This window comes from Psammomys obesus, unplaced genomic scaffold, assembly GCF_907164565.1.
Source record: "Psammomys obesus unplaced genomic scaffold, mPsaObe1.curated_primary_1811, whole genome shotgun sequence".
NCBI lineage: Eukaryota > Metazoa > Chordata > Mammalia > Rodentia > Muridae > Psammomys > Psammomys obesus.
Window position 1 is genome coordinate 19,332,844 of NW_026596040.1, and position 26,036 is coordinate 19,358,879.

General features: G+C 39.2%; 1 protein-coding gene across 1 annotated transcript in view; it reads right to left on the bottom strand.

Moving 5' to 3' along the window:
• Fbn2 (fibrillin 2) overlaps positions 1 to 26,036 on the bottom strand; it is a 215,755-nt gene that overhangs the window by 123,511 nt on the left and 66,208 nt on the right. Inside the window, exons 6-7 of the mRNA XM_055622919.1 lie at positions 25,359 to 25,556; positions 17,949 to 18,074 (exon numbers count right to left, since the gene is read on the bottom strand). Coding sequence (XP_055478894.1) covers positions 17,949 to 18,074; positions 25,359 to 25,556 — 324 coding nt within the window. The remainder of the gene's footprint in view (positions 1 to 17,948; positions 18,075 to 25,358; positions 25,557 to 26,036) is intronic.

Below are 26,036 nucleotides of genomic sequence, written 5' to 3' on the forward strand. Positions count from 1 at the left end.
TTTTTTTTTTTTTGTTTTTATTTTTTTATTTTTTTTGCATATTGATCCCGAACTGCAACAATGATGAACCACCAGCTCTATCATCTTTTTAGAGTACAGTGCAGACTCCTTAGGGGTTACCTCATTGTATTTGGGTGCTCTCTTTTATTTAAAAATTTATTTTCTTGAGACAGAGTTTCTCTGTGTAGCATTGGCTGTCCTGGACTCACGTTGTACAGCAAGCTGGCCTCAACCTCACTGAGATCTGCCTGCCTCTGCCTCTTGGAATTACAGGTATGAGGCACCACACATCTGGATTTGGTTGGTAAAGTGTCTGCTAAGGACATCATCTACAATACGGACACAGTATTCCCTTCATTGAAGGCAGGCTGTGCCCTGCTCTAAGCCACTCACTGTGTAAACGATGGGTTTCAGTTTGTGCCTCATCCTGGAACACTCCATCTCATACGCAGCTTCTGACTATGTTTTGAGGATGGGAAATTACTGTGAGCCTGGGTACGTTCGCACACAGTACCATCTGTCTGGTCTCACCCATGCATCATAAACTGATACATGACTTATTCCTGCACCTTATTAATATGTCATAGTAAACTGAGACTGCAGGGGCACATGAACATACTAAAACCACATCAAGGAGACCAGATCAAGAACTTACCTGGTACAGTGGACTCATGAAAGGGTTAAAGTCCCTCACGTGGACCCCATGAAAAGGTAGACACCCATCACTAGGATGGTGATATCATTGTGTGTGTGCATCAGGGAACAACAGGAGAAAACTTCCCACTATTCTTCAGCTAGTCCCCATTGTTGAAGCAAGCTACTCAATTACCTTGTCCACAACCTTCTTTTTGCCCCTCTGGACCTGCTACCCATCTGTCTGTATCTTCTGACTATTGACCAGGTCTTGCCTTTTACCTCTAGCTGGCTTGCATTCATTATCTTATCAACACAGACTCTGTTTGCATTTTTATCAGCCTATTTCTGAAACCTCTTAAAACTCTTCTGCAGCCTCTTATCCCTTGTATCCATTCTGTATCCCATATAAATACACACACACACACACACACACACTGTGTGTGTGTGTGTGTGATCTCTAATATAAGAATGAATATTATTAACTAAAGTGGAATAAATGAATGTGTTCCTCGCAACTAGATTATCAAGGAAAGCAGAATAATTAGACAGATTATCGGTTTGAAACCTCTGTATTTTGTAAATTTTTTGCTACTCAAGAAATTTTGACACTGTGGAAAGGTACATAGGTATTTGTCTGTGTTTCTGGCATGACTTGCTCACAACACCCCTCTCACATATGGCTCCATGTTCTGTGATTTCAGTTAGCCATGTTCAAACAGTTCAAAATTATTAAATGGAAAATAGACCATTGTGTACACACTGAGTAGCGTGATAAAATCTTCCATCTTAGGATTCAAACATCCCTTTACTGAGCACATCCACACTGTACATGTTCTCCTGTATTGTCCCCTTGATGGCTTCCTGTTTTCAAGAATCCCCTAAGATTCTTCATGTTGTGCTAATGTGAGTACTGCACCTAACTACCATGCCTCATATGTAAGTTAAACTTTACTATAAATATGCGTGCAAGTTTATATATATATATATATATGAAAAACACTATATACACATATGTAAAGAGTAACTAGCTAGCTGACTAAATTGTCGGATAGACAGAAACAGACAGTAACTATAGCTTCAAGCATCCACTGGGGCTTGTGGGATGTGTTGGGTGATGTCAAGGAGAGACTGTTGTACTTCTCTTCTGATGTTCTAGTTAATGTCCCTTATTCTTTTTTCTTACCACATTGCTCTGGCTACAGCCTCCACTACAACTGAGTAGAAATGGTGCAAGAGGACTCTGTTTTCTTCCTGCTGTTGGGGAAGAATTCTCTTAGCATTTAAGAAGATGATGGCTGTAGCTTTACACAGATGCACTTGATCAAGGTGGGGAAACTCCTTTTAAGCAATTCCTAATTTAGGAGGAGACACTAGAGATTTGAGTTTCCATTATTTTCCAGTTTCCATTAAAGGGACAATGATCTTTAATCTACTATGTGCATTCATTTGAAGATGCTGAGCCAATCTTGCTTTCTTAGGACAGATCTTAACTGATAGCCATGTACAATGGCTCCTCAGTGGAAAAAGATCTGATAACTGACAATGAAACATAGTTATTTTTACACAGGGCCTTATTTTTAGATTTTAAACAGTTGAAACTTTTCAAAAATATATGTGATAATTCTTGTCTTGTTAAGAGAAATTCTACTAGGATTCTTACTTTATCTTTGTGAAATATTTGACTTTTTTTATGCCATTCCTTGATAAATTCAGCTTTCTAAATTGATCTATTTAGGATGAAATCATCCTACTCATTACATGGTTACTAATACAATAAAAGATAAGACATTAATATCACAAGACCAGCAAGTGGGGGTAGCACAAAATTACTTTCTCTTATACGTAATGTGTTTATGAGATGTTTGAAAACCACAATTCCTAGAATATTGTGAGTTTCCCCACATACAGTGCAAACATAGAGAGACAGAAAAGGGAGTTATGTCATTTCTAAATGATCACTATTGTACCATCAACTCTAATTCACAAATATTAGTTTTATTTATCAATATATCTAGTTTATATTAGTTTAACAAGTTCACACTAAATACTTCCCACTTTCTTGATAGAGGGAAGTAGAAGACAGATGGTGGAAAAAGCCCAGTTTGCTCAGAAGTCACCAGCACAGACAACTAAACATGCATATCTTCACCGCCACTCACGTTTAATATGCACCCTGATACCTCCCCTTGATTCCAAGCACACAATACTGACAGAAAATATGTGAAGATAGAAGAGGAAGGATCCAAAAGGATCCAACTGGTTTCAGAATATAACACAATATTTCCCTAGGTCAGAATAGTCTATCAGAGTAATAAGCTGAGCGGAGACTAAGGAGTTTCTGAATTCCTTCTCTGGAAGCTGGCAGTGGTGACCAAAAGAATAGTACTACACCTAAGGACGAGATGGTGTGACAGTAAGACAGCAGGAATAGTGCCTGGTGGAAAGAGAACTCAGAGAGAAATGAACCAATAGAGATCTCCCTGGGGAAAGGGAGAGTTGAACAAGTAGGTAAGCAGGCCAACCATGACTGAGGTGGAGGAAAAGTGCACACAAGAATAGGTAAAAGTGACTTGTTTAAGGAACTCAGTAAATGTGTCCGGAATAAGTATATGAAGGAACAAATGAACCTGGGAAAGTGAGCAGAGAAGAAACTAGGAAATGACTAAAAATTTAGAAAAAGTTGTAGAGTGATAGTGAGCAGTCGCTGAAAAGATGGAAGAGAAGGACATTCTTCAAGGATGATGAACACCAGAGGCTGTGTGGAAAGAGCTGTAGTCTACAGCTTGACATCAATGCCTTATGTTATTTCAAGGCTACACTGCAGTATCTATCTGTCTGTTTATCTATCTCTATCATCTATCTCCATCTACATATGTATATCTCTATCATTTATCAATGTATTAACAGATTAACCAATCTCTATAAATCTATATATTTATATCCATTTTCCTGTCTGTCTGTCTGTCTATCTATCTATCTATCTATCTATCTATCTATCTATCTATCTATCTATCTATCTAATTTCTTGAATCTCTTTTCTATTGCTGTCAGTCTAGGAAAGTGCATCTCAAATGGTCTTTGTACAATAGCATGAATAGATGCTAGCAGAACCTTTTCACAAACAGTTTTGTGTGCACTTGGGCTGAATAATAGCATTTCCAGAAAGGCTACTATTGTGCAATGTAGCAGTAAATGGTTCCCCATTGGCCTGAAGTCAGTTCTGCATTTTCCTAGACACTAGTTTTTGGAGTAACTCGGGCATGAAGTGCTGGCAGCAAGAGGCAATGCCATCATGATGTTTGCAGCATTGTGACAAGACTCAGGAAACTACTTCCACTTCAAAACACATACAAGTTACTAGTAACATAGTTAAATGATGTGAGCTTTAGTTTTTGATTTACATTCTGGAATGAATTTCTTGGAGAGCACAGCCACTTACCAACAATGATTAGCTGCCCCTTCCCCCACCCCAACCATCATTTTATTTTATTTACTTACTCCTTCCTAATCAACCTTAAGACACATGGGAAACAATATTGCATTTAGAACATGGACTTCTAGGATAAATCAAGCCAATTATTTTTTATAACTTTAAAATACTGAAGATTCAACATGGCGGAATCACCCATCTGTAAGACAGTACTTCTAACAGGGGAGTGGAGCCCTATTAAATCATCTTCTCTGTCTTTCTTGGTTTTTGTGCCCACTCCCAGAGCTGGGGATCAAACTCAGAACACCCAGTATACTTAGCAAGCATTTGGCCACAGAGCCATATTCCAGCAGACTCTCAATCTTGTTCCAATTTTCTCCACCTTTCACAATTTCCTTAAAAATTCCAATGCAGAGAAGACGAATTGAATGTCTCCCTTTAAGGCTGAGTAAAAACTAAAATTTCACGAACATGAAAGTCAGGAAATTCCAAAGTTAAATTTACTATAACTGTTTGGACTTGGCGAAGTTTCAGGAATTCCGTACCGTGCACTGCTGTTCTCCTCAGTAAGCGATACATAAAACTTCAATATTTTAAGGAATTCTGGCAAAATGTTATAAGAAAATTAAAGAACTTGATCATTCTTCAATGCTCTAATGATATGTTTAAGAGTAATTTATTTTTATGTTCTAGATAAATGGTCTCAAGTGAAAATGAATCTAGTTCCGCATTCCAGTCCAAAAGTCTGATGTCATGAGTGATAATCTACCCCTGTTCTTTTCTTACATTCTGGAAAAAGAAAAAAGAACTTAATGAAGGCTCTGTGCTCATTGACTAACACATACTACATATAATTCCTACAGAAAGCTGACCTTCAAGTTGGCATAGTTATATTTTCTTAGTTGTGCTCTACTTTGAAAATTCTCCTAAAAGGATGTGTTCATTAATTTTTAAAGCAGTGGTACACAGCTGGGGATGCAGATGAGGATTAGAAGGCTTGCTCAGAATGAACAAGCCCTGTGTTCAATCTCTAATGCTTCAAAAAAATGTCTGTACATTTTTGATGATATAAACACGATCTGTGTACATATATAAGTGGATTGTATAACCAGACATATTAGTATGGAAAGGTCACTCCAGGCTTTTTCTAGTATTTTCTGTGAAAAGTGACAAAAATCAAAATAGCTGACTCTGTAGCCTACTAGTTTCAGAGATGAACCTCATTAGTCTCTTACTTTAGCTATGCTAGTTTAGACACACCTCTCTTGCATTCCTAGATGACCATCTTATTGTGTAGGAAACAATTTACTGCTGCTTACCCATGAGGAATGCATCTGGACGTTTCTTAAATTTTTGCTTTCATGTAAAAGCTGAATTATTGAATCCTGTACTAAATGGCCATCCCCACTGAAATATATAAAAAAAACTCAATAAATTGTGCCATAGAAAATACTGTTTTATATGACACACATGAAAATCTTGGGCAAAAAAGTCAAGCATGATGATTAACAACCAAGGTTGAGACTTTAACGTGGTGGTGCCAGCATAGCTCCTAATGTCCTGGTGTGTGAGCACCGACTTTGTGCCACTGCTACTCTGTTTTCCTCCTTCCCCATGTACATTCTAGGTAACACTTCACACTTAAGTTATAATTTCTCTCTCTATGCTTCCTTTTCCTTGGGAATAAAATTATTAAAATAAAATTATGACAGAAGTTAAAATCGTGATCTGCCTGTGTGGTTGCTCGTATGCAGGTGTGCAGGTTCATATGCATGTGAGGGCCAAGGGCAAGTGTTTTCCCCTACTCTTCATCATAGTCTTTCTTCTGTTCCATTCTGTTCCTCTTCTCCCTTCTCCTCCTCTTTCTCACTCTTCTTCTTCATAGGCATTTACTGAACTGACTGACTAGAGTGACTGGCCAGAATGCTCTAGAGACTCCCCCTGTCTCTACCTCCCAGCCCTGGGGTTATAGACACTGGCTACAATCCACAAGTGTGCTATTTGGGTGCTAGGAATCTGAACTCAATCTTTACCCACTGAGTTATCTCACGAGTCCAGATCTAGATGTTTCAGGTTTTGATTCACTACCAAAGTCAATTCTTACGTCCTAAAAGGTTAACATTTTTGGAGCAGTTTTATTTTTGGATATATACTTATTTCAACAAATTCATGTTCATAACAATGATGTTACCCATTGGGCCTCCAAGATGACTCAGTGGATAAAGGGACCTGCTGCCCAGGATGACAATCTGAGATAATATGAAAGGAGAGAACCAATAATATTTGCTAGCTGTCTTTTGACTCCTCTGTGTGTGCCACGGTGTGAACACACTACAGTAAATATATGAATGTAGCAAAAATAATTTTTTTAAAGAACTTCTCCTCTACCTTTCCACTGAAAATTATGTATGGAGCTTCTTCCCACAAACCATTTTGGCCAGTGTGAAATTTTAAAAGCAATGTGCTTCAGCAGCTCCCTATTTATACTTTCAGTTTGGCTCACTAAAAGATGGCCAGCCTGACCAACCACACTGTCAAGGTGGCAATCAAGCTACTGGATACACACGGAAACCATTTGTGCAAAGACATTGGGAATGTCGGACTTCTGGTCAGCATGGTGAGTCTGGATTCTCCATTAGATTGGTCAGCTCAGGGTTGCCGCTTTGCTGTTCCTCTGGAGTCCCTATCATTCCTCCACCCTGCTAGTGGTTCTTCCTTGGATGTGGTGATGGGGGAGGGAGCATCTAAAAGTCAGCCTGATAATCCAATTGCTCGGTTTCCATTCCCAGATGGCTTATGGGAGAACAGGTGCTTCCAATTTTCAGTTTTAATTCACCATTTTCCAAATGAATTTGCCTTAAACTTCTAGTCCAGTATAAATGCGTCATAAAAAACAAAAATTTTGGATCACAGAAGTTTACTATCAATTTGTTTGAGTTTAAATAATTATCCCCACTTTTAATAGATTATTAATATGCTTATTGGCTCAAAGTAGGTAAAAACACCCCAAGGCTGGGGCGTTTCTCACCCCTTTTACAAGTCATCCAGTTTTCATGTTTTAGGATACTGAATGAGAATTTCCTCAGGTCCTTCCTCTGATATTGTGTGCAGAAATAAGAAAATAACTGACTTGGGCCAGCAGGTCTTTCTACAGGGGGATGGCTAGATGATAAGATAAAGAAGAGAGAAAGACTGCAGTAGAGATATCTGGACAACTATGTCTTATGCCAAACAAGTTTACTAAGAACAGCATCTTACATACTATTTTGTGGGGGAAAAATGGGACAAGGTCGGTAAAAAGCCATCCTACAGTGGGAAGTCAGCTCAATGGGAAGCTAATCAGGGTTGCACATGGAGAACACAGGATACCAAAAGTCAGAGACCAAGCACACAGTGACTTTGGGATTGCTAACCACAATTCTACTGGAAGAAGAGGGTTCTCAGGATCTCAAGCCATAGCTTCTCCAAGGTCGTTACTGGCTCTGCCAAACATATTCCTGGTGTTAGAAAAGGAATCATGTTCCCTCTTTATGCACTGGGCTTCCAAAGAGAGCCTCTGTTTGGTCTAGACCTCAACATAAATAAAACATTTCATATTTTTTATGTAAATGTTTTACAACTTGTTTTTGTCATGGGAAATAGATCTTTAATACATTTAGATAAACATACAAGGTGTTCATAATTTTTTAAAAGGTCATCACCCCTACTTTGTGTTTTACACAATCAGTCTACCACTCTATTATTGTTTACTGTATTTTGCCATTACAGAAAAAAGAATGAATCTTAGGTCCATAATTTTTAATGATGAATATAGATAGGACAACATCTTAAGACTAAAATGAATAGATTGTATGTTGATTTGTATTGTGATAGTCAAAATATTCCTGATATTTTTGTCAGGAATTTGTGATCATATCTATGGCCTAACACCTTTAGTGATACAGTTTTCATTAGAATTTTATTTTATCATAGATTATAGCCAAAAATAATTATCTCAGTATGTTTTAGTCTATATAAAGAAAACATGTTTAAAAATAGTAGTCAAATAACAATTGCCTTTGTCAACAGTCAAATCAGATATTTGATCTTTTCTATTAGATGTTCTTACTAATTCATAGAATTTATTTATGTATTTTGAAAAATATGCTAAGCGCAGCATTTTTCTTTTATTCGTGTTTGTGAATTTTTTCTCTTTTATTTGCATGTGATTTATTTTTTTGATAGAGTTGATTTTCCCAATCTAGTCATCTATAGATTCGGGGTTGACAAAAACTTGGAGTATGCCTTCTCAGGTTGAGGACCACCCAACACTCATGTTGATGTTGAGTATCATGTGTCTTCGTGGATATTGATATTAAAAAAGGTTTATCTTGGTGTAAGAATGGCAGAAGTTGTCAACCTGTGAGGCATGATCCCTTTGAGGGTTCAATGACCCTTTCGCAGGGCTCCCCTGAGACCATCAGAAAACACATATATTAACATTATGATCCATAACAGTAGCAAAAGTATAGTTACGAAGTGGCAATGAAAATAAATTTATGGGTGTGGGGGCCAAGATGGCGGCACCGGGAGAACACCGTGTCTGAGAAGCGGAACAACACGCTCCGTGCAACGACCAGGAGACTGAACTTTGGGCCCTAAAACAACAGCAATCGACCGTGTTTCCCAGGTGAGGGGAGGCTCCCACGGCGTGGGAAGCGGTCGGGTCCACTCTTGGCTGCCCAGCCAGAACCCGGAAGAGAACCCTGCTAATGCGGGCTTTGGGTCTCCGGGCTGGTGCTGCAAGCCTGCTTGTGCCGATCACTTTCCCAGGCTGATTGGTGGGCACAAGGGGTCCTAAGGCTGCGAGTCCCAGTCGCAAAAAAAACCCACGGGGAAGCAAAGTTGCCAGACTGGACACGGGTCACCCAGTCTTTCCCTGGAAGGTCTCTCCGACCACGGAGGGTACCTGCCGCCATCACAACTGAGCTCCCGCCAGGCACAGATTGCAGCTGCGCGCCCAGCTCAAAATCCCTACTCCCTCTTTGGAGGAGGCAGGAGGTGCCCAACAGAATCTGCCACAGACCACATTGTCTGTACCCCAACCCGAGATCGGGGCTGAGAAAACCCAATCCTTTCGGGCACTCCCCCAAACGCCGCCATCACCCTGCCGCAGCGGAGCAGAAGGATAAAGAGGCGCATAGCAGCTTCACAGTGCCGGAACTCCAGTGCTGCCGGCCGCTCCTAGCAAACAAACTACAGCTCGGGATCTGGGACTGTGGTCATTCTACACATCCTGAGATTATCCTGGGTCCAGCACAATAAGGTCTAGCAGCAAGTTCTATCACCGGCGCCCCCCCCCCAGGCAGAGAAACGCCGCCGGCTCAGGGCTCAGGATCCCACTGAGAAGCCCCAACCCCTGCTGGCACTGCCCTGAGAGCACCTCCATAAGCTCGCCCTAGCAGAGGAGAAGGTCAGAGGGGAAGGACAGAGAGGCAGCCTGCCAAGGACACAGCACCCTCTCTCCAGCGGCCCCTAGCAGAGAAACCCAAGCTCTGGATCTGAGGACACTCAACCCTACCCGGTACTCTCTTGGGATCAGCAAACAGATTCTACTGCTAGGCTGCTTCTGGCAGAGAGATCTGGTCCCGGGATCTGGGATTGAATACACTCACCCTAACTCTTTCCCGTGCCACCCAGGGACCAGTCAACACAACCCCTCCTGGCAGAGGGAAAGAACAAAGAGGCAGCACACAGGAAAGGTGGACACCGAGTCCTGCGACCACAGTGTCACAGAGCTGACTGTTAGCCTACCCGTGCACTTCTGCAGCAGGACCAAAACTGAGAGTAGTGAGCAAGGGGAACCCCTGTGCATTCCAACTGGTCCTGCAAGAGATTGAGTGAGCCTTCTAGGGAGAGATTGCCCCAGACCCAGGGCCTCTCCACAGAAGCAACCAGACGAGATCCCTGCCACCCACACTCCTAGTGTGGGCATCAGAGGGATTCTTGGGATAGCGACATTGAAGCCTCTGCCTTGCGGGTCCACCAGGGTAATCCAGGCAAACAATCCCTGGATCTCAGTCAGAACTGCGTAATAGTGGCTTGCAGGCCACTGCAATAGTCAGAGAATCCGCGCATGCACACTGCGCCCGCTAAAAGCGCACGCGAATAGCACCAGCATCACATTCTTTACTTAGGCAAAACTGAAAACACAGTGCACACCCCCAAAGCAGTGAACCTCTCTCATCTTCCTGAAAAAACAGTCCAGAAAACAGAAAGAGAGGATCATAGCCCAAACTACAATCTCGAGGAACAACCAGTGAGGATTATAAATAACCAGATGGCTAGAGGCAGACGTAAGAACACTCCCAACAAAAATCAGGACATAATGATCTCACCAGCAACCCCACAAAAAAAATGGACACTTCAATTCACTAGATATACAAGAAAACGACCTCAAAACTATGTTTCTCCAGCTATTAGAGGCCCATAGAGATGAAATGAACAAAGCCCTCAGAGAAATAACCAAAGAAATCGAGACTAACCAAGAGGAAACAAATCGTGCACTCAGAGAAATGACCACGAAAATTGAGGCAAACAGAGAAGAAATGCACAAAGCTCTCAAAGAAATGTCCACACAAATGAAGGCAAATAAAGAAGAAATAAACAAAGCTCTCATAGACATACAGGCAATTATACCCAAAGAAGTAGAGGCACAATTAGTGATACATAAAGAGGAAACGAACAAAAAAATAGAAGCTGTCATTGAAAAACAGGAGTCCACATTCAAACAGATGAAGGAAATGGTGCAAGACATGAAAACAGAATTAGAATCAATAAAGAAAACACAAATAGAGAAAAACCAGGAGCTGGAGAACATAGAGAAAAGATCAGGCACCACAAAGGTAAGCATCACCAACAGAATACAAGAGATGGAAGAAAGAATCTCAGGAGCCGAAGATACACTTGCGGAAATTGACACGTCTCTCAAAGAAAAAATAAAATCAGAAAAGTTCCAAACACAAAACATCCAAGAAATCAAGGACACCATGAAAAGACAAAACCTAAGAATAATAGGAGTAGAAGAAAAAGAAGACATCAGGCTCAAAGGTCCGGAAAATATTTTCAAGAAAATTATAGAAGAAAACTTTCCCAACTTAAAGAAGGAGATGGCCATAAACATACAAGAGGCCTACAGAACACCAAGTAGACTAGACCAGAAAAGAAATTCTTCACGTCACATCATAGTCAAAACACTGAACCTACAAAACAAAGAAAAAAATTCTAAAAGCAGCAAGGGAAAAAGGCCAAGTAACATATGAAGGTAGACCTATCAGAATCACACCAGATTTCTCAACAGAAACTATGAAAGCCAGAAGGGCCTGGACAGAAATCATACAGTCCTTAAGGGACCACAGATTCCAACCCAGACTACTATACCCAGCAAAACTTTCAATCAACATAGACAGAGAATTCAAGATATTCCAAGACAAAACCAAATTTAAACAATATCTACATAGTAACCCAGCTTTACAGAAGTTACTAGAAGGGAAACTCCAAACCAAAGAAAACAACTACATCGAAGGAAACAGAGGAAATAGATAACTACACAACAAAAAAACAAAAGAAGACAAGCAATGAAACTCAGTGACACCACCAACACCACATCTAAAATAAGTAACAATTGTTGGTCACTAGTTTCTATCAACATCATCGGACTCAACTCCCCAATTAAAAGACACAAACTAACAGAATGGTTGCGGAAACAGGATCCAACATTCTGTTGCATCCAAGAAACACACCTATGCAACAAAGATAAACACTACCTCAGAGTAAAGGGCTGGAAAAATGTCTTTCAAGCAAATGGTTCCAGAAAACAAGCAGGAGTAGCCATCCTAATATCTAATAAAATAGACTTTCAACCCAAGTTAATCAAAAAAGATAAGGACGGCCACTATATTCTCATCAAAGGAAAAATCCACCAAGAGGACATCACAATTTTGAATATCTATGCCCCAAATACAAGAGCACCTAAATTCGTAAATGAAACCATATTAAAGCTTAAATCACACATTGATCCTAAAACCCTAATAGTGGGAGACTTCAACACTCCACTCTCACCAAGGGACAGATCAACTAGACAGAAAACAAATAGGGAAATAAAAACACTTACAGAGACCCTAAATCAAATGGACCTAATAGACGTCTACAGATCTTTTCATCCAAACTCAAAAGAGTATACCTTCTTTTCAGCACCGCATGGAACCTTCTCCAAAATAGACCATATAATTGGTCATAAAGAAAGCCTCAACAGATACAAAAAGATTGAAATAATCCCTTGTATTCTATCTGACCACCATGTTGAGCTGGACCTCAACAACAACAGAAATAACAAACAGCCTACACACACATGGAAACTGAACAACCTGTTACTCAACGACAGCTGGGTTAAGGAAGAAATAAAGAAAGAAATTAAAGACTTCCTAGAATTCAATGAAAATGAAGGCACAACATACCCAAATTTATGGGACACATTGAAAGCAGTGCTCAGGGGAAAATTTATAGCACTAAGTGCCTGCAAGAAGAAATTTGTAACATCACATACAAACAACTTAATGGCCCAACTGAAAACCCTAGAAAAAAAAGAAGCAGATACACCCAAGAGGAGCAGAAGGCTGGAAATAATCAAACTCAGGGCTGAAATCAATCAATTAGAAACAAATAAAACTATTCAAAGAATCAATGAAACAAAAAGCTGGTTCTTTGAGAAAATCAACAAGATAGACAAACCCTTAGCCAAACTAACTAAAAAGCAGAGAGAATCTATCCAAATCAACAAAATCAGAGATGAAAAGGGTGACATAACTACAGACACAGAGGAAATTCAAACAATCATTAGGTCATACTACAAAAGCCTATATGCCATAAAATTTGAAAATCTAAACGAAATGGACAATTTTCTTGATAGATTCCATCTTCCAACATTAAGTCAAGATCAGGTAGAAAGACTGAACAGCCCAATATCCCCCAAGGAAATTGAAGCAGTCATTCAGTCTCCCCTCCAAAAAAAGCCCTGGGCCAGATGGTTTCAGCGCGGAATTCTACCAGACCTTCAAAGAAGTGCTCACACCAATTCTCCTCAAACTATTCCACAAAATAGAAACAGAAGGTACATTACCAAACTCATTCTATGAAACAACAGTCACCCTGATACCTAAACCACACAAAGACCCAACAAAAAAAGAGAACTTCAGACCTATCTCTCTTATGAACATTGACGCAAAAATACTCAATAAAATACTTGCAAACCGAATCCAAGAACACATCAAAGATATCATCCACCACGACCAAGTAGGCTTCATGCCAGGCATGCAAGGGTGGTTCAACATACGGAAATCCATCAAGGTAATCCACCACATAAACAAACTGAAGGAGAAAAACCACATGATCATCTCCTTAGATGCTGAAAAAGCATTTAATAAAGTCCAACACCCATTCATGTTTAAAGTCTTGGAAAGATCAGGAATACAAGGCACATACCTAAACATAGTAAAGGCAATATACAGCAAGCCTATAGCCAACATCAAATTCAATGGAGAGAAACTTAAATCAATCCCACTGAAATCAGGGACAAGACAAGGCTGCCCACTCTCTCCCTACCTCTTCAACATAGTACTTGAAGTCCTAGCCAGAGCAATAAGACAACTAAAGGAGATCAAGGGGATACAGATGGGAAAGGAAGAGGTCAAAGTGTCACTATTCGCAGATGATATGATAGTATATATGAGCGACCCCAAGAATTCAACCAGAGAACTCCTCCAGTTGATAAACACCTTCAGCAAAGTGGCAGGATACAAAATCAACTCAAAAAAATCAGAATCCCTCCTGTATACTAAAGACAAAATGGCCGAGAAAGAAATTAGGGAAACAACACCCTTCACAATAGCCACTAACCACATAAAGTACCTTGGGGTGACACTAACCAAGCAAGTGAAAGACCTGTTTGCTTAAAACTTCAAGTCTCTGAAGAAAGAAATTGAAGAAGATCTCAGAAGATGGAAAGATCTCCCGTGCTCATGGATTAGTAGGATTAACATTGTGAAAATGGCCATCCTGCCAAAAGCAATCTACAGATTCAATGCAATTCCCATCAAAATACCAACTCAATTCTTTACAGACCTTGAAAAAAAGATTCTCAGCTTCATATGGAGAAACAAAAAACCCAGAATCTCCAAAACAATCCTGTACAACAACAGATCATCTTGAGGTATCTCCATCCCCAATCTCAAGTTGTACTACAGAGCAATAGTAATAAAAACTGCATGGTATTGGCATAAAAACAGAAAGGAGGATCAATGGAACTGCATAGAAGACCCAGAAATAAACCCACACACCTATGAATACTCGATTTTTGACAAAGAAGCCAAAACCATTCAATGGAAAAAAGACAGCATCTTCAACAAATGGTGCTGGTCCAACTAGATGTCCGCATGCAGAAAAATGAAAATAGATCTATATTTATCACCCTGCACAAAACTAAAGTCCAAGTGGATCAAAGACCTCAACATAAAACCAGATACTCTAAATCTGTTAGAAGAAAAAGTGGGGAACAGCCTAGAACTCATTGGCACAGGAGACAACTTCCTGAACAGAACACCAACAGCACAGGCTTTAAGAGCAACAATCAATAAATGGGACCTCATGAAACTGAAAAGCTTCTGTAAAGCAAAGGACACTCTCATCAAAACAAAACGCCTGCCTACAGATTGGGAAAGAATCTTCACTAACCCTTTATCTGACAGAGGACTAATATCGAGTATATACAAAGAACTAAAGAAGCTGAAAAGCAGCAAACAAAGTAATCCAATTAAAAAACGGGGAACAGAGCTAAACAGAGAATTCTCGACAGAGGAATATCGAATGGCAGAGAAACACTTAAAGAAATGCTCATCCTCATTAGCCATCAGGGAAATGCAAATCAAAACAACCCTGAACCTTAAAAAAAATGGAGGTGAGCCCAGGGGTACTGTCCAGCAATTCCAGACTCTGAAAGCAGAGGCAGGAAGATGGCTACACATTTAAAGCTAGCCTGGGCTACCTAGTGATTTCCTGACAGTCAGGCTACACGGTGATACCCAGTATCCAATTAATTAATTAATAGAATAAATAAATATTTTAAAAGGGAAATGAAAGATGGTCCAATGAAGGAAAAATATCACTTGGTCAATTTCTTCTTTCCAAACACAGCTTTATCCTGGTCTCACAGTTTGCCTACTTTTTGAACATTAACTTAAGCCAAATATATCACTGGTAATCAACATTTATTGGTAAGGAATCTGCTAAGTATATCAGAAAGAGTTCTCAGATCTGGAACACAGTAGTGGAGAAGGAAGAATTTCTGTCCTCAGGAATCTTATTCAAGCATTGGAAAAAAATAATCAACAAATGCACAAAAAGTGCAACGCCATCACAGTTACCAAAAACCAACAGCCTAGAGTTGTAGTTTCCTGCTAAGAATGCTACCTCTCCAGTGACACAGACCCCAGGATGCTGTAGCATCTTCGTTTTTGAGCAAACAAAGGAACTTCAGAGGTTTATTTTACATGAACAAAAGCACCCGATTTCACATAGTAAAAACAGGAAGGGCACAATTTTTAAATAAATCTGCTAATACTCCATTTTACATTTTTTAACACTTAAATTTAAATATCTAGGCTTTGATAGTTAGAAGTAACTGCGTTGGTTATATTTTTATTTAGAACATACATCAAATTTAAGCTTATGACAACACTGTATTAAACTATATATGAGTATAATTCAAAACCTGACATTGTGTCTAGCCACAGCTCTGGTATTTGAAGGTACATTTTGATACCAATTGAATTAAATAATTTTATATGAGTACTGCTTGCTTTTTTTTATACACAGGAACAGCATTACCCAAAGAAAATTGGTAATAGCCACTTTTAAGACCTAGCTAAATAAATATGCTTTATAAACAAGCAAAGCTTTCACAAAACCTTTAGGTTTCCAGTCCTAATCAACCCTTGTTCCAATTCCCCCATTCCCACAAATCATAAATACTAAATCATATAATTCTTTCTGGGCAATGTTTAAATGGAGTTGGCTGCCTGAGCAGGAAGTAAGCCAAGACATGACTGGGTTCAGGGCCCCGGGTGGTGCCTATGTTATATCAATAACTCCCATTCCCAAAGAACGAGTCGAGCGAGAATAAAGAGTGGCCCTGTCTTCCTCTGAGTTCTGCCTTGGCTCTGCGTGATCTTATGATGAAATGTGATGGAGAAAAGACTTCTTCCCTTTTCAGCTAAGAAGAAAGTCATTGTTTGGTGTGTAACGGAAATGTCACAACCACTAGAATCAGTCAGTGGCTGTGCCTTCTCACCTATAACTGAAGACTGGCTTTTCTTCCCTCACTCTTGGATAGGATTTAGACTTTATTCCAGAAGTTAAAAGTAGAAGGGAGTGAAAGAAAGTAAGCAATAGAATAAACTCCTCCAAAAACCTAGGAGGCTTTTTGAAATAGTAGCATCCTTTCTGTAAACCATTTAATGTTTGAGCCACTTCCTGTGTTAACTCAGATAATTTACTTCACTTTGAAAGTATTTTTCTTAACCTTTTCGTTGCAAGTAGATTAGTGATTAATATTGTATTGAAATTGCACAAACCACTTGAATATTATTAAAAAGTGTCAGGAAAAAATTATTTGGTCCCTAAAATAATCAACTACATTCTTCTCACCTTCCCTGTTGTGAGGAAAATGCAATTATCTGGTAGTACATGTGTCAGAGTATAAAAATGAGTTTAGACTGACTGTAAATAAATAGAAGAACATGGAAAATGCCACACTATCTCCTCCTTCCTAACAGATTCCCCTTAGCCTTGTACAATTAAACACTTGATACTTCACCTTCCCATTGTCTTTTCTATATAGACGGGCACGCCTCTTTTTAACTGATCAACACAAAATAAACAAACTACTGCCTTTTATAAAAAAGGAAAAGGGAAATACCTTAGTTAGAGTAAATGAGAATGCTTTATCACAACTAACTAGAATTTATATGTCTCTGCCTTTAGAAACTACCTTTGGGTTAGATGGCAGCTCCGTGGATAAAGGCCTGCTGTGGAAGCATGAGGATCTAAGTTCAGATCTTCAGAGTCCATCTAAAGGCTGATTGGTAACATTTCTGTAACCCTAGTGCTTATATAGTGAGATAAAAGGCAGAGATAGGAGGATCCAAGTGACTTGTCTCAAACAAGATGGAAGATGAGGCCGGACACCTGAAGCTCACTTACCCTCCACACATATACCATGGTGTATAGACACCAAGGTGTCTATATGCCTGTCCTCACACACAGGAGCATGTGTACACACATATACATATATTATACACACGCATACACACAGAGAGAGGGAGATTAAAATTTTTATCGGTGATGAAATAAATTGATTAAGGTAGGATAACAATCGAAAAAGCTAACATGCATTAGAAATTTCTTGAGTTTTATAACAGTGACACAGACTTAGTCATAGATAAGTAAGGGCAATAAACTTTACTCTATTTGAAACAAGTTCACAGAGGAAATGAAAACCCACCTTACGAAAGAAATTATAAGAGGCTGAATGATTCTCAATACCTTGTAGCTAGCGAGATTAACCAGATGCAAAATCTACACCGCCTTATTGCAGCTCAAATCCTTTAAGGCTGCAATATACAGTCCTAACACCGAAATGCTATGGGCTGCACTTACATTTTCATATTAAGATAAAGAATCATGGTTAGGGTCACTAGTTCCAACAGTTCCAAATGCATGTTTTAAGTATTTACTGACTGGTTTTGGATTTAGAGTCAGCAAGCGGGCTTGCCCCCCACAGCGCGCTCACCTTCACATTTCTGGGTTGTTTCACTCTGCTTGTGACCAGCGGGGCATCTGCACTCGAAAGATCCCACTGTGTTGATACAGTTTCCCCCCTGGCACAGTCCTGGAATCGCCTGGCATTCGTCAACATCTGCAAAGTAGAAAACATTTTCAACATATGCAAAACCGATTTCCAGGTGGCACCACTGTGCTTCTTTTATGTACCAGGGAGACAGTTTTTCCAGAACAGCAGGGTGAGGGGAGCAGACCTTGCCTGAGTGTTTGGTCTTTCACTTAGGTAGACATCTTTTTCTGGAAAGAGGTGTCTTCTGGAGACCTACCTTGCTGTGTCCTGTTGTGCTGTGACAATTTACTGTTTCGTTTTGAAACAGAATGCTTCTTACTGTGTGTTCTCCTGGTTCTGGCACCAAGTCTGTCCCTATGTGTCCCCAGTGTGTTTCTTTATGGGGCTCAGCATCTAAGGACTCATTCCATCTCTCTGCCATAGACACAGGGCATACATACATGTGCTATGGTTAAGAGAACTCTGTGCTCTTCAGAACTCCTTCAGCATCCTCCTAACTCATGAAGACCCCGTCTTTCTTCTTCCTTACTACTAATTTCCCACTTTTTTGCTACTACTATCTAATCTCTTAATTTTCTTTGATCTAACAATTGTAAAAATACAGTATTTTAGCTTACACTACTCCAATTGCTTGTTACTAAGCGTATTCACGGTTTTATTTCCTTGTCTGAAAGTTATAGATCTATTTATTTTAAGCAGTATTGTACTGGGGTTATCAACTTCTTATTTAAAACCTCGGTTTTAGATACTGTCATGGCCTTCTTCATCTTTCTACTGTTTATTGATTTCATCCATTTAAGAATAAATATGCCACAGTGAAATTAATGAAGTAATAATGAAAGTTATCAACAAATGAATATGAGCATTTCTAAGACACATCAAGTGAATTTCTTCAGTTAAAAGTGAAATGGAACTTATAACCTTAACTCAAAATGAAAGGCACTGGAAACAGTAAGTGTGCTGAGAAATATAAAATATATTTCTCTTATTTTTGAAAATTTAAAAGATAATTGTTGGCTGTATATAAAATGGCAAATAAAAGTAATGTATTTTGTAGGTTACAATGCATAAAGAATTAAAAAGTAAAGCAATAAAAAGTTAGAAGATAAGAATAGAAGAATTGGGGTGTAAAGTTACTATACTATAAAAATGGCTTGTTCATATTTGAAACACATCATGGGGAGTTAAATATGCAGATAAAACTAGAAAGTGAACAAAAGCATAGTTAACAATCCACTTGAAATAAAGCCAATGCAAACATTGCTAACCCAACAGAAGCAGGAAAAGGTAAACAATACAAAAGAAAGTAAAATACAGATTTTAGCTTGATAATATTCACATTTATATGAAATTTAAAGTGTGCAACAATCAAACTTAGAGGACTGAGACTGTAATATTTTATTCTGAAACATCAAGACCCAATTTTATGCTGTTCACCAAAAAAACCAACACCAAAACCAAAACAACAACCAAAAAAATACTTTGAAAACTTAAAAAGTAGGAAGCCAAAGTTAAATGAAGTAATTACTGGTCACAAGCAGCAAATGCAATCACCAGGAATTAAACTCTAATACATGATTCTAAAAGCCTCATTAATTCAGGAATGCAATATAACATCTTTAATCTGACAAAAGCCATACACAAGAAACCAAAATAAAACAAAATCTATAAACATGTTAATATGATATAGTTAATATAATAAATAAATAATAAAATGATATAAAATAGTTAACATGCTAAATAGAGATTTTTAAAAGTCTTTTGTTGAGAGTGTTTGAAAATCATGTCCTTCCTTACCTGTTTATTTCCTTGAGACAGGGCCTTGCTATATAAACCAGGCTGGATTAGAACACATTGTGGAGCCCATTAAAAATTTCATTTTATATCTATGTAAATTTGATTTGACTTCTTTACAGGCAATAACTATGTAACTGGGTAAATTTTTATGGTAAACCTTATACATAAAATAAATACATTATAAAAAAACTGTGAAAAGTTGCTACAATCAATTCAAACTGAAAGTTTAGTAAAGCTGACAAGTGATACATATTTCATTGTAAGATTAAAAAAAGTGTCATCACAAACATTCACAATTGCAGAAACACAGCACACAGAGAAATACCCATTGTTATAAATTTGCAGTCTTCTTCTTAAAGAAAATTTTTAATAGGAGACCATATAAAGTGGGTGTTTGTGTATTTAACAAACATAAGATACTGGGTATGGTGAAACACCCCTTTAATCCTAGTCCTTGGGAAGCAGAAGCAAGTGGACCTCCACAGGTTTGAAGCCAGCCTGGTCTATATAATGAGTCCCATGCCAGCCATGAGATCTGAACAAAAAGGGTAAGGCCCCTGTGGCCAGATTTTTCAGTTCTGTTGCTCTCCTTGTGATGAGAATGATACTCCAACCAAGGACCATGAATGAAGATAAGCTAGAACTCCTGCAAAGATGTAGTCCATGGCAGCTCAGTCTCTAAGTGGGTTCCTTAGTAATGTGAACAGGGACTGTCTCTGACATGAAATCAGTAGCTGGCTTTTTGATCACCTCTTCCTGAGAGGGGAACAGCCTTACCAAGCCACAGAGGAAGACAATGCAGCCAGTCCTGATGAGAACTGATAGGCTAGGGTCAGGGGGAAGGGAAGGAGGACATCCCCTATCAGTAGACTTGGAGAGGGGCATGGGAGGAGGAGATGAGGAAAGGATGGTGGCATTGGGAGGAGACGAAGGAGGGCACTACCGCTGGGATACAAAGTCAATAAACTGTAATTATTAAAAAATAAATAAATTAAAAAGGTAAGGCTATACTTTATGTCTTCTGTGTCTTTCTTTTTTCTGTTACAGCTTGTGTGTCAGTTTCCATGTCAGAGTTTCCTATTATTTTCAGAAAAACCCACAAACAGGGCATCTTTGTGGGTATGAATTGGAGACTTCAAGCTTACAAAAGACTTAGCATACTTTTAACATGTCTATAAAACTAGTGATAACAGTCCAAAGAAAGTTTGTATTGAAGTCAAACATCAGGGTGTTTTAAAGTCTCTCTGGCTCAAACGAAAGTCGACTGAGAAGTAAAATACAGGACAAAATGTTTAGATACTGGGTAGCTTGAAGCATTAAGGCTTCATTATTGTGAAAAGCCCTACACTCCCATTCTTATTACAAAAAAGTAGACAACGTCCCTAGGCACTTCCTTTCCTGGAAGACAAATGAGAGGGATATCATAAAATAAGCTGAAGCATGAGGCCAGATTACACAGGGTATCGTCATCCATCTTTTAAAGTGTGGGGTGGAAAGACATTTGACATGACAGCATACATTGCATAGTTGTTTAAAATGCATTTTCCTAAGAGGGAGGGAAAAAGCCCTTTATTTAGGAAGCCTCCCAGACTATACAGCTTTACAGTTTCCTTAGTTTTTTTTTTTTATAGAAAAAAGCAACTGCCATTTACCATTTTTATAGTTTGTACAAAAAAAGCACTTTTAAAAATGAAGCCCCTCTAGCATCAGCCATCTTATACCTGTCTATTTTAAAATAGTTTGCATAATTATTAGTTTTCATTTTGTCTGTTAAGCGTTCATTAAGCAGCAACATTCTGACATTTAAAGCTGTGGCAGTGAAACCCAGGGCTTTCATAGCTAGTAGGCAGAATTAGCCGAGTGGATTTCACTGTAAAGTAGGAAGATTTTTATATTGAAAGCTGATATCTCATATTCATTCTAGTGTTGCTAATTATACTCTCCTCCCTGGAGAAAGTTAGATACCATATTTTGAACTGGTGAAAAGCTTTAAAGGAGAGTCATAATAATAGTGCAAAGAACATTTTAAACAAAGTTTTACCACTTTTGATCTTTGAAAATGAAAAAAAAAATTCCTAATTTTCCTAAGTCAGGAAAATACAGGAGTTTGATCTATACCTTGTGACTCCATTCTCCTAAGTATGCTATCTTAGGGGTGGCTTAAAAATACTTCTTTAAGCCAGGCATGGGAGCTCATACCCCAGATCTTAGCATTTGAGACCTGGGAGCAGGAGGAACAGAAGTTAGTGAGATAAAGAGTGAGAACTTGTTCCAAAATAAACAAAAAAAAGTCATACTCTCAAAGAACCATACATGGTATCTTTTAGGTGGATGAGGCTAGTAGTTGAAAGAAAAGAGTGCATTATAACAAAGTAAAATGGAAATAATTAATTTAGAAGCACACACCAGTACTGTCTGTAAAAACAAGAGGGAAGCCCAGACTTGCCAACCACGTCCTCAAAACCTCAGACAAGCAACAGCTGACAATTAATTCTCTTGTACCCAAATTGCATGCAAAGATTTTGTAGAATTAAGGCAAATATTTTGAAATGTGAGCCTCACTTAACTGCTTAACTGGTTATAAACAATGTAACAAAGCTCTGTTAATTAGTTTATGAAAATGCACTCCCCAATTTGTCCAAGAACTCTTGTCATAAAATAACAAAATCGTCAAAAAAAAAAAAAAATAGCACAGGGTGGCACGTTTTCAGTTTATGCCCAAATATGGAAAAATGTACCCAATGGTATAGCGAAAAAGGAGGGTTCATTTATAGACATAGGAACCAAATACAAGAAAACAATTATATTCGACCATGTTTATATCAGAACATGTGACGCCAAAACAGCTTTACTCATTTTTCTATGTGTATGAGTGTTTTGCCTGCATCAATGTGCACATGTTCTTGCAGTGCCTGTGGAGGCCAGCAGAGGGAACTGTCTGCCCTAGAACTGGAGTTATAGATGGGTGCCGGGAACGGTTCAGGAACTGAACCTGAGCCTGAACGAGAAGGTGGCATGACGCCTGAAGCTGACTTTAAAACAAACAAACAAACAAACAAACAAATAAACAAACAGATATGCTCGCTCATGGGATTCTTACTATCTTCTCAGTCAAGTTCTGTGTTTTTCAATCAGTAGAAGCCTTTTTCTCTACCTGATAAAATTTTTCTTTGTCATTTTTGTGGAGTTTTTTAGTCTCTTTCATCAGTTGTCTTTGTCTGGCTTCCAATGTCAGGGTTTTCCCATTGCTGCCTATACTCTGACATAACTAACCCGGGATCTAGTTCTCAGTAAGTTCAAACACAAATTATACAGCTTTCAGGATAATGATACACACACACACACACACACACACACACACACACACACACACACACAGTTTAGAAAGTTCCCTCTGTGCAATGGCTTCCCAACCATTACCAGAAATCATCACTGATTTTAACTATTGCTTCAGAATTTTATTTAGAATTGTGAGCTGTTCTTCGTAAGCATCCTCTTGGTACTTTCGCCAGGCTGGAACAGGGGATTAGCCAGCTCTCTTTAATAGGGGTCCCTGTGATTGAGAATGTTTTAATGCTTTGGCTTGTGTGGTATTGGTGTTAACAGAATGTTTATTTCAGATTAGACTTGTTAATTATGTGATTACTTTTGTCAATGTAAACAGTTAAGATAAATGTGCTTTGGCTATCACTTTCTTTATGAATTTATTCTAATCGAGATAGTAACAAAATCACCTTTCAACCAAGAACTAGAATTTAATAAACAAATAAACAAATTCCATCACTATATTTTCAAGTTTTAGAACAGGCAGAGACATCTAAAAGTTCAAAGCTTAACTATCTTAACTAGTTTAATTAATAATTATGTTACTTACATCTTAGTCTGACTAAAGATTTGACGTGGATACATTCATTTAGAAGTATAAAATACAAAACTCTAGGTATTGATCTTAAGTAAAATATCACTTATAGTTAAAATATATGCATGTTTTTACATAAAAACACTAGCTATAAGAAAATAGTTTATGCATGCAAATAGCTGTTTTTCTATAGAACAGGAAGTTCATCAACATTCCTGGAATGATTTTTCATTTACATGTTTTATGATAGCTTAAATGTAAGGGGCAACATGAGCTAACTTAGGCTCCTTAGTACAGTATAGAATGGAGACAGAACACCGCTAAGTGTGGGTGAAGGATGGAGACAGCACACCACTGAGTGTGGAGAGAGGACCAGCGCTCACTCTGCTCTCCACACCAAAGGAGTCAAAGATTGCTAAGCACCCTGGGAAGGCACACCTGACACGGAATATCTAGATCTAGAATGTTATTGTAGAAGCAGTTAAGACTTAAAAAACAAAATAAAGATCTTCCTGTTTTCCCTGCAAACAGAGTCACCCCCCAGCCCCTTCTCAGACATTTCTAAAGCCTTGATTCTGCGCACTTTGATAGCAACTTAACCACGTGGGGTCACAGTGGAATTTTTCCACTCATGGCATCATGCTAGTGCTCAAAGTGCTTTTGGTTTGTGGAACATTTGGGAATTTTGATTTTTTTTTCCAGCTCAGGGATGCCATCCCTGTACCCTTTAACAACACTCTAAAACTAGCAAAAATCTTTTGAGGGATAATTTACCAAACTGTGCAGAATCCCCACGGTTTATTGGCCAATGAGCTAAGGTTGCAATGCACTCCTTCAGCTGTAATTTTGGCTCTGAGGACACCGATCTACTTAGCACCCCGAGACATTAATCCATTGGTGCTGATGCATCTTCACTTCTGACACAACCCGCTGGCTTCAGCTGGAAACCTTCAGCTCTCACCTCCCACACGATTTACGTCAAATATCTTCACCTACTTCACGTGTCTCAAATGGAAGCAACAGCATTTCCAGCAATAATGCAAAAGGCATCTCAACTCCCATTCAACAACTTGCTAGAAAGAGTATTTCAAGGACTGAAAACTGGAGTTGGTACAGATGATATCGGAGAAGCAGCCAATGAACAGCAAAGGGCTCTGCTGGCTGAAAATGAATGGAACTAACTAGTGAGAAAAGGACCATTGTAGGTCACTTGGGTAGGGCTCTGTGCTGTAGGAGCCTTGGGTCTCAGATCTATGAGAGCCACTTATGAGGCTGGGGAGTCCCAGAAGATCATCTGGAGAGAAAGACATCATGGATGATGAGGAGTGAAAAGAAATCAGTCTCTCCAGAAGAATTGTGTGTGTAGTGTGTGTGTGTGAGTGAGTGTGCAGAAAAGGTTGTGCCTCCTGGATACAGAGAGTTGCTAGCCGCCTTAATGCATTATATGTTTTAAGCTATCGTTTTAAAAAGTTCCTTTACTTTTCATCTTCTTCCCCTGCATTAATGCCACGAGTTGAAGCTTTCTTTGGCCACTAAAACGTAAACTATAAATATACACCACCTCTAATCAGATCTCTCAGCAGGACCCACCTTGTGGCAATGGGCACTGAGTCCACAGTTCCCACCCGCAGTTCCACGTTTCCTGATTCCACTCAAAGAGGTGACCCATGTGGTGGCAAGCCTAGTTTACCCACCTTGGCACGCTCCGGTTCGAATGTTGGGGATAAAACCCCGGCGGCAGGGCTGAGGCTGGGCGGGACACATCTCACAAGGATGACCCCAAGCTCGTCCAACGGTGGCACAGCACAGCGTCTTTGTGCAGACAATGCCCGTCAGCTGTCCCTGGCACATCTGATTATTGACTTGTGTGAAACACGGGCCTGTCCTGTAATCTGGAAGGAGAACGAAGAAGGAAAGGCGGCTTTTATTATGATCGTGTACCAATCTTAGACCCCGCTACCAAATGCAGAAACCAGAAACTGTTCCTTCTGAGCAAAGCACCTAAGGACAGAAGAGCAGTGCATTTCCTTTAGAAAATTTATAATTTTCCAATCATGAGGCGTGTATTAAGGGACCACAGAGGACTTAGCACCAGGCATTGCAAATGGGTGGCTCCTGGCTCACAGATGTGCTTTCTTGGCTTGGATCATTCTAAAGAATTAGAATTCATAGCAAACATTGTATAAATTGTATAAAACATTGCACGGAAACTTGTATTTCAGGCTTTCCTTGAAAAACTGGACGTTCTAGCTGTGCTAAGCCCAGCATGCCACACAACATAAGATGAAGAGCTTTTCCTGCCAAGGATCCTCCTACTTTAACCTTAACCCTTAATTCTCATTCAAATGCCCTCCCTGGGCTCTGAAGGCATC